At 41.2% G+C, this 10,427-nt stretch overlaps 1 protein-coding gene across 8 annotated transcripts in view; it reads right to left on the reverse strand.

Moving 5' to 3' along the window:
• The window catches only part of HHAT (hedgehog acyltransferase), a 382,998-nt gene that overhangs the window by 171,713 nt on the left and 200,858 nt on the right, over positions 1-10,427 (reverse strand). For all 8 annotated transcript variants that reach the window (XM_011975810.1, XM_011975804.1, XM_011975809.1 and 5 more), the window contains one exon: positions 8,952-8,987. In XM_011975810.1, the coding sequence (XP_011831200.1) occupies positions 8,952-8,987 (36 nt within the window). The remainder of the gene's footprint in view (positions 1-8,951; positions 8,988-10,427) is intronic.

Here is a 10,427-nt window from a genome sequence, read left to right on the forward strand (position 1 = left end):
ACACACACACACACACACACACACACACACACACACACACACACACACAATGACTTCATCTTTCTTTCCTGGTAGACACAGAACATGCATGTGGTTTAGCTGGTTCTAAACTGCTAAACTGAATACAGATGCTAATTAACTTCCCATTACCATCCTACTTCCAGGATCAAATGTGTGCCTCTCTCTTTCTGTTTCCAGGGCAGCTCAGAGCCCAAATAGGTCTAAACAGTCCTAAGGGGACACCAAAAAGAGAGTGGCTCATCTTCAGCTCTCTTCCTTCTCAGAGGGAGTGCATAAGCCTCAATTAATCCTTCATTTGACCACCTCGCTTCTTAAAGACGCAAGGCAGATTTTTTGAACGTTTCAGACATCACACAATCCAGGAAACACTTCAGATGATGGTGACCAGACTTCTTCATCAATACCAGGAATGCTACAATTAACTACAGCAAATGTAGTGATAGACTTGTGGTATCCGAGATAAAGAAAGTTAAAAATTACCCTGTGATTCATAAAATTCAAAATGCCAATGATTTTTAGCCCAAATAATAATTCTGTTCTGTTGTAGGGCTAATTTTATGAAAGGGTCAGGTATGGGGTATCAACAAGGAAAAAGCCAGAAGCAGGTAATATCATTTATAATCATTTCAGAATTCAGTAAGCCACCAACTCCCATATTGCTGAAATTGGTTGCCCTTCTGGCCATTCAAAGATACTCCAGACTTCATGGAAAACCTGCACCAACCTCCAGAAGAACAAAAGACACTACAAGTGAATAGTTGTCCTCTTCTACCTTCTCTTTCATCAGAACAAAATCATGCTTCAAAAGGGCACATGTATTTCATATAAATGTTGGTCTTTGTATGAACTGAATATACACTATATTGAACACCATTCTAATATGCAAAATCTATTTATTTGTGGAAAAATTTATCTTCTAAGGACTCTATTAAGGACTATATTAAGATCTCCAGAGATCTTCTCAAATAGCTTCAGGGCCATGCCAGAGGTTCACTGCCTTGTTCTATTTGCCTAAGAAGTATCAGTGGAATTATTTCCATACTTTGCATTTCCACTAGTCCTGAGAGGGTATCAAGACCTTCTCCTTAGGACAGAAGTAGTGGCTCTGATGAACTCACACATGGTCTCTGGAGTAAATACGAAAAGTGATGATAAAATTTATCTTGCTATTTTTTTAAAAGCTAGATTCTTATTTGAAATATGTATTTGAAATTAATTAAAAGATACATGTAAATAACATAGAAAAAAATTCAGGTGAACACTTTTCTGATTTTAAATCTGTAAGTTAAAGAGTAACGAAAAATTATCAATTGACAAATTTAATGTTTCAGAGACACTGGGAGAAGGATAGCATTGGGTCCTCTTTTAAAAGTCATATGTCCAAAGTTAAGTTATCAGCTTTAAGAAGTTAGTCTATTATAACTACAGCATTCTTTATGTTAATCCCATAGTAACCACAAAGAAAGAAATTACAGCAGATACACAAATAAGATTAAAAAAAAAAAAAAAAGAAAAGAAAGAAAAGAAAAAAAGCTTCGCAACACAGAAAACCACCAAACCAGAGGGGAAAAATACAAGAGAGGAAAAAAGGAAAGAAAGATCTACAAAACCACCAAAAAACAATTAGCAAAATGGCAGGAGTAAGTCCTTGCTTATCAATAATAATCTTGAATGTCAATGGATCAAATTCCCCAATTAAAAAGACAGACTAGGTCAGGTTCAGTGGCTTACATCTGTAATCCCAGCACTTTGGGAGGCCGAGGTGGGTGGATCATGAGGTCAGGAGTTCCAGACAAGCCTGGCCAACATAGTGAAACCCTGTCTCTACTAAAAATATAAAAAATTAGCCAGGCACGGTGGTGGACGCCTGTAATCCCAGCTACTCAGGAGGCTGAGGCAGGAGAATCGCTTGAACCCGGGAGGCGAAGTTGCAGTGAGCCGAGATCATGCCATTGCACTCCAGTCTGGGCGACAGAGTGAGACTCTGTCTCAAAAAAACAAAAAACAAAACAACAAAGTGTTTTAAAATGAGCTGAAGATCTTAATAGACATTTCTTAAAAGAAGATACACAAATGGCCAACAGACATATGAAAAGATACTCAGCATCACCTATCATCAGGGAAATGCAAATCAAAACCACAATGAGATACCACCTCATCCCAGTTGGAATAGCTATCACCAAAAAGACCAAAAAAAAAAAAAAAAAAAAAAAAAAAGGTCAAGTGTGATGGCTCATACCTGTAATCCCATCACTTTGGGAGGCCAAAGCAGGAGAATCACTTGAGCTGAGGTGTTCAAAGGCAGCCTGGTCAACACAGTAAGACCCTGTCTCTACCATTAAAAAAAAAAAAAAATTGCTGGACATGGTGGTGCATGCCTGTAGTCCCAGCTACCTGGAGACTAAGGCAGGCAGATTGCTTGAGTCCAGAGGCTGAGGCTGCAATGAGCCATGATCATGCCACTGCACTACAGCCTGAGTGACAGAGGGAGACCCTGCCTCAAAAAAAAAAAAAAAAAAAAAAAAAAAAAAAAAAAAGTGTTGGCAAGGATGTACAGATAAAGAAACCCTTTATATTACACACTGTTGGTGGCAATGTAAATTAGTACAGCCACTTTGGAAAACAGTATGGAGGTTCCTCAAAAAATTAAGAACCAAACTACCATATGATCCTGCAATCCCACTACTGGGTCTACATCCAAAGGAAAGAACATCAGTATATTGAAGAAATATCTGCACTCCCATGTTTACTGCAGCACTATTGATAATAGCCAAGAGATGGAATCAACTCAAGTGTCCAACAACAGATGCACAGATAGAGAAAATGTGGCATATACACACTGTGAAAGTTAATTATACAAACTGGATCACTCTTGTCATGCCCAACTAAATCAGAGTTGAGGGGCCAGGGAAGAAAAGCACTTGGGACACATAGCACCTGCTCCAAGAGTTAAATGTTCCACAAGCTTAGGTGCTGAAACAGCCTGCTGTAACCCTAAGACCAGTTTTACCTAATAGCTGCTGAAATGACCTCCCGAGACTCTAACACTGGTTTTATTTACCATCATCAGTCACCAATCAGAGCTTACCATCTCTCAAAAGCCTCTCTAGTGCCAATGAGCTTTCTTTCAAAACAATACATAACATTTCTCTGTCTAATACAACTCCCAACTTTCTGTTTGTTCTCTGGACATATGGAAGGCCACCTGGTCTGTATGTATGCCCTGAATTGAAACTTCTTGCTTCTCATATGTTTGTTTTTGAGACACAGTCTTGCTCTGTCACCCAGGGCTGGAGTGCAGTGGTATGATCTCAGCTCACCGCAACCTCTGCCTCCCAGGTTCAAGAGATTCTTGTGCCTCAGCCTCCCAAGTAGCAGGAACTATCGGTGTGTGCTACCACACCCAGCTAATTTTTGTATTTTCAGTAGAGATAGGGTTTTGCCATGTTGGCCAGGCTGGTCTTGAACTCCTGGCCTCAAGTGATCTACCTGCTTTGGCCTCGCAAATGGCCTCGCAAAGTGCTGGGATTACAGGCATGAGCCACTGTGCCTGGGGCCAAATAAAATGTTTTAAATTTAGAGATTCATCTCTATATTTTATTTGATTTTGGCAACACAATGGAATACTATGCAACCATAAAAAAGAAAGAAATCCTGTTATCTGTGACAACACGGATGGATCTGGAGGATATCATGTTAACTGAAAAGATCCAGACATAGGCAAATACTACATGATTTCACTGACATGTGGAATCTTAAAAAAATTAATAACACAGTAGCAGAGAATAAAACAATGATTACCATAGATGGGGTAGAGAGGGGAGGATAGGGAAAGACTGGTCAAGGGGTACAAAGTTTCAATTAGATAGGAAGAGTAAGTTCTGGTGTTCAATTGCACAATAGAGTGACAATGGTTAATAGTAAGGTATTATATATTATATCAAATAGTTATTGTATAATACCAAATACAGCATGTTCTCACCACAAATGACAAATGCATAAGATGACAGATATGCTAACTACCCCGATTTGATCATTATACAACATATATATATATCAAAACATCAAATTGTAGCCCATAAATACAAACACAATGTGTCAATTTTTTTTTTTTTAAGTCATGATGTTATCCTGCTCCACTGAAAACTACTGCCCCACCTGAGGTGGTCAGACAGGAGCAGTCAGAGGTGGGGGACGGAACAAAACAAGTATCATTCATCTTTTTTAAAATATTATTTTTTAGCTGACAAAAATTGTATATGTTTATGGTGTACAACATGTTTTGAAATACGTTTATATTGTGAAACGGACAAATCAAGCTAATTAACACATGCATTTCTTCATATACTTATCTTTTTTGTGGTGAGAAAGCCTAAAATCTCCTCTCTTAGCAATTTTCAAGAATACATCATTATTAGCTATTGTCACCCTATTATACAATAGAGCTCTTGAACTTCCTTTTTCTGTCTAACTGAAATTTTGTATTCCTTGACATTTCTTCATTCCCCACTCCCAGACCTTGGTAGCTACCATTCTACTGTTTCTATGAGTTCAATTTTTTTAGATTCCACATATAAGTGAGACCACAGGTACACCTTTGTCTTAAAAGAGACAGTGCTGGCTGCAATTCTGAGTAAGATGGAAAATGCTGGCCAGGTGCAGTAGCTCACGCCTGTAATCCCAGCACTGTGGGAGGCCAAGGCGGGAGGATCGCTTGAGCTCACGGAGTTCAAGATCAGTCTGGGAAACATGGCAAAATCCCATATCTATTCAAAGATAAAAGAAGAAAGAAAAAGAAACATGCCTCAGTCAGCAAGAATCAAACCAAAAATCATTTACTTTCTTGCCAAAGCTAAACTAAGCTAAATTTAAACAAGCCACCCTGTTATCTATAATGAAACAGAAATTTTTATTCTGTAATCTCTTTCCCCAGGTTGGTCAGCTTTTCTTACGCAGTGTCACATTAAGAACTCCAGCCAGTAGGCTTCTTCTGAGGCCATTCCTAGGTGAGTTGTGATTGCTGCTTCTGTCTACGATTTCTGTAAGATGCAGAACTGAGCTCACTGAATTTTCCCACGGTCATCACAAAACACTAATACCAAAAATGCCCACATTTCATTAAGTGTGACAGCTCCTTCCTGACCCCATGGCTCAGTGGAGTACTTCAAGGTTTAAAAGGAAGCATGTCCCTCCTTGCAAATGCCTAGTCTGAGATCAAAGATAGGGCTCTTGGCTTTGTGGAAATTTACGTCATTCCAGAGAAGTCGACATGACTTCCATCAATTTAAAAGATGCAGCTGATTAATTTCAGGCATGCTGTAGTTTTTTTTTTTTTTTTTTTTTTTTTTTTTTTTTTTTTTTTTTTTAAGCCAAACACTAAGTATTCAATACAGCCTGACAAACCAAACTGCACATTAAGAGCTTGTTGGAGCTAATAAATGTAGTTAATCTTAGAGGGGAGGAGGAAACCTATGACAATTTCTCCCACATTTGCTCTTTTACAAAGGGAAGTATATTTTCTTCTCTTGGCCATTATAGAGTGAGAAGGATTCCTTAAGTACCATCCCTTTCACTCTTCCAACCCTCTAAGGTTTTCTCTAATGATATATTTACAAGAAAATGCCATTGCTGTCTGAGGTTACTAAGGGGCCACTCACTCCCCCTAGCAATCAGGCTCTACTTCTCTCCACCTAAATGAAACTGCTTTCTCTAAGTCTAAAGGACACTTAAGACCTTCTGGTGGCTAAATACAAGAGTTCATCCCATTAAAAAGAAAAAAATACCCACTCCACCCACCCTCTCCACCAGCTGCCCTGTCTTTCTTTCCTCCCCTTCACAGCTTATCTTCTTAAAGGAGCTGTTGTTGCCATCCCCTCACTGCTAACCCCACCATGCCCCCACCCTCTTCAACCTAGCTTCAGGGTCATTGTCCCAAAGAAACAGTTCTTATTAAGGTGTCCAGTCATAAATGGTGCTGGGTCCCATCAGGTTTGACTTCCCTCCCAAGCTGGGAGCAGAAAATACCTCTTTTTTTTTTTTTTTTCTTTTGAGACAGAGTCTCACTCTGTCGCCCAGGCTGGAGTGCAGCAGCCCATCTCGGCCCACTGCAGCTTTGGCCTTCTGGGTTCAAGTGATCCTCGTGACTCAGCCACCCAAGTAGCTGGGATTACAGGTGTGTGTCAATACGCCTGGCTAATTTTTGTATTTTTAGTAGAGGCAGGATTTTTTCTCATATTGCCCAGGCTAGCCTTGAACTCCTGGCTTCAAGTGATTTGCCCACCTCAGCCTCCCAAAGTGCTGGGATTACAGGCATAAGCCACTGCACATGGTTAAAAATACTTTTTTTTTTTTTTCTGAGACGGAGTCTTGCCCTATCACCTAGGCTAGAGCTTAGTGGCGCGATCTTGGCTCACTGCAAGCTCCACCTCCTGGGTTCACACCATTCTCCTGCCTCAGCCTCCCGGGTAGCTGGGACTAGAGGGGCCTGCCACCGTGCCCGGCTAATTTTTTGTATTTTTAGTAGAGATGGGGTTTCACTGTGTTATCCAGGATGGTCTCGATCTCCTGACCTCATGATCCACCTGCCTTGGCCTCCCAAAGTGCTGGGATTACAAGTGTGAGTCACCAAGTCCAGCCTGAAAATACTCACTTTCTAAAGAGAGCTGCAAATAAAGAGGTGAGATCCACTCCATTCTGGGATTACTGCAAGATGGAGAACTGCCTCTGCTCCCAACCACCATCTTTACCACCCCTACCCCTTACTCCCAAGCTGGAAAGAGGAAAGAAGAAGAGACTCCTTGGAGTCATTAAGTTGTTTGCTTAGTGGGGCGCGCTGTCATGTGATGGGAGAGGAAGAGACCTACTCCCAGAGGCTAGGGATGCCTGCAAAACTAACCTCTCATTCCCCAGTAGGATAAGCAAGAAACCTGCTAATTTTCTCTGCCCCCTGCCCGAATGAGGGAAAGGAAACACAGAAGATGGCATGGCAGGGTAGAGAGAAGCCTTACTCTCCCAATAGCGCTCGCTTCACAGAATGCTGGTTAAGGTGACCAGTTAGAGCATCTTCCAGTACCTGCCCAAAAGGGTCTCCTGCCAGAGCAAGGGGATCCCAGCCTCGGTCACGTTAGAGCCACTTGACCACTCCCTCTCCTTCCTCCAGACCCAACATAGGAGGAAGGGTTGGAGCCCAGAAGAAGGAAAAAGAGGAGGGATAGCAGAGGCAGACCCACCGTTCACTCCAACTACAAGCCTGGCAAGGGATAAGCACATGGCAAGCTTCAAATCAAATGTCTGTTTTTGCAAGTGACAGCATTCCCAGGCATATCCAAGTAAGTGGCACATGGTAAGCTTAAGTTATTTGCTGAATAAATGACTGTACAGCTTCTTTTCAACCTGCTTCACCCCTCTTGTCCTTTCTGTCTCATCTCATTCATTCCCTGCTAGCACTAATGTTTGCTGAAGGTTGATCCTATACAAGTTTCTGAATCTAATCATTGATAGGTGACTAAGACATGATCCCTGACCTCAAGAAATTTACTATAAAAAATAAGAGTACAAACTTGCATCCACTACAAGGCATTAAGGGAACAGTACAATGGGAGTTATACAAAGCACCAAAGACATTAAATAAAAAACTCGAACTACTCCCTGAAGTAATAATACATCCAGATTCTTCTGATCAGTTCAAATATGGAATGTTCATGCCTGCTTTCCCATGACTGCTGGTTCTTTGTCCTTACTGCTAAAATGTATTTACCCTTGCTGTGTCGAAGATAGCAGTTCACACTCTACTATCTGTGGAGTAAGTATGGATGGTCCTGGAGAAAGCCAGGACCATCCATATTCCTTGAGTAGGAGGGAAGCCGAGGAGATTTCACTGTGCAGCCTTGGATGAGGCCTTGGAAAAGAGGTCAAAGAGGACAAGGCCTGCATGGCCTTACTCAGAACACCACCATATCTAGTGCAGAGGAAATGTGGTTTTTGGTGGGATTAACGGTGATGTCAATTATGTACACTTCCTCTCAAAGAGCATCTTACCAGTAGGGAGAAGGCCACGCATTGTAGAGAACGAAACCAGCATAACACTTACCCAAAAATCACATTGAGTTTACAGATTGTTCATTATCAGGCTATTAGGCAATATTAACTAGCATTTAGAGATATATACTTGCAGAAAGCAAATCGCTTTACATAATTTCTGGTTTCCTTGTCATCTTTAGCTTGCAGTCTTTCAGCAACCATTTCTGCTTCCCTCAATAGTTTTGACAAGCATTTTAATGATCATTATTTATCATTATTAGAGTAATACATGCTCAATATTAATACATTTAGAAAACACAGCAAAACTGATAGCAGACAAAATATGCATATTCTTAAAACTATAATGCTGGTATATTTCCATTTAACCTCTATTAGATTTAATAGCTATTTGAAATTAATATGTCCCATAAGCCAATTCTGGTAAAAATCACCAATAAACTAGGATACAAACTGTCATCTGTAATCTCTTTCAATTATGAATAAGGTTGTATCTTCACAACTATAAAGCAACTGAAAGATTCCACTTAAAAAGACTAAATTCAGTGGAGGGAAAATTGGTTAAGGCGGTTGTTTAATGTCTGAATACAAGCTGGCACTCCTAATTTTTCAATTAGTTTTTCCAGCAGCCTAGTAGTTGGAATTATACTTGTCTGAGATCTTACGTAACTATCACTTCAGAAATAAGCCACTTTAAACATTGATTTCTTTAATTGCTTAATCATGTGTGATTCTGGGAACCACAAAAAAACTAGTGTTAGCAATGTTTTCTTGACATGTATATATATACAAATGCCATTATTTATCAAGATATTTAACAAGGATTTTCCGTTTCAGTCTTTCATAATAGACATGCTATTCAATGTTACCTAAAATAAAAATTATTGGCTTACCTGATTAAGAACTTATGCAGTCCAACATCAAAATACCTGTTCAAAGGAGACATAGACAGGCATATCAAGAAAAGATATTTACAGTAATGGTAGACTAGACAACTATCTATATAATTTAAATTCACAGCATGAATAAATGGATGGCTCTACCACAGTAGTTCTCAAGATGCGGCCGCTGGAGCAGCAGCATTCCTGGGAACTTGTTGGAATTGCAATTCCAGGCCTTCTCAGGCCCCACCTCAGACATACCAATTCCGAAATTCTGGGGATGGAGCCCAGCAATTAAACTTAAACGAGCCCTCCAGGAGATTCTGGTGCAGAAACACTGCTCTCTAGTAGCATAAGTGTCTCAGCAAGGGTAAGCTCACTGTGGAAACAAAGGCCATGAGAGTGGATCTCCCAGGTACCTTCCACTTTTCCAATAGAAGAGTCCGTTTGTAATATTCATGTCTCAGATGTTCATTTAAAAAATATATATGTATACAAACACACACACACATATATATGTATACGTATATGGTTTATTTTTTTTTTCCTTGAGACAAGGTCTTGCTTTGTTACCCAGCCTGAAGTGCAGTGGTGCGATCACACTCACTGCAGCCTTGACCTCCTGGGTTAAACCAATCCTCCAACCTCAGCCCCCAGAATAACTGTGACTACAGGTGTGCACCACTACACCTGGCTAATTTTTAATTTTTTTAGTAGAGACATGGTCTATGTTGCCCAGGGTGGTCTCAAACTCATGGGCTTGAGCAATCCTCCCACCTCAACCTCCCAAAGTACTGGGATTATAGGTGCAAGCAATCGCACTCAGCCCGAAATATGTTTCAAAAGCACAACACCACACTAGCCAAAGGGAAGAAGGTTGTGGGGGCGGTGGGGCGGGGAGAGGCTGGTGCGGCAGTGGCCTTCCAAGCCCCACCTAGTTGTAGTCCCTGGAGCTTTCCACCTGAGAGAACAACCCTGTCCCATCTCTGGGTCTGCCCTGAGCAGGGGATTGGAAGAGCTGCAGCTCCATGCACTAGCTGAGAGCCTGCCATTGTGCTTGAGCCTCATACCAGGCATCCCATAGCACTGGTCTATGGCAGACCCTTGAAGTCACAGCCTTTTCCTGACACCACCAAACTGGTACAGTCCATATAAATGACACTGCTTGGTTTCTCTAACTAGCATGCTTGTTCTTCCCGAACCTCTGATTGTGTAGCCAGTGCCCTTCTCTCCCTTTGGGTCAGAGTGTGAGTAAAAAGACCAGGTGGCCGGTGTAGTCTCAGCTACTCGGGAGGCTGAGGCAGAAGAATGGTGTGAACCCGGGAGGCGGAACTTGCAATGAGCTGAGATTGCGCCACTGCACTCCAGCCTGGGCGACATAGCAAGCCTCCATCTCAAAAAAAAAAAGAGAGAGAAAAAGACCAGGCGGCCAGAATCATGATGATATAGTTCCCCAGGCGGAATCACTGCTCCCAGCACCTAAAGGGT

Source organism: Mandrillus leucophaeus, unplaced genomic scaffold, assembly GCF_000951045.1.
Source record: "Mandrillus leucophaeus isolate KB7577 unplaced genomic scaffold, Mleu.le_1.0 Scaffold159, whole genome shotgun sequence".
NCBI lineage: Eukaryota > Metazoa > Chordata > Mammalia > Primates > Cercopithecidae > Mandrillus > Mandrillus leucophaeus.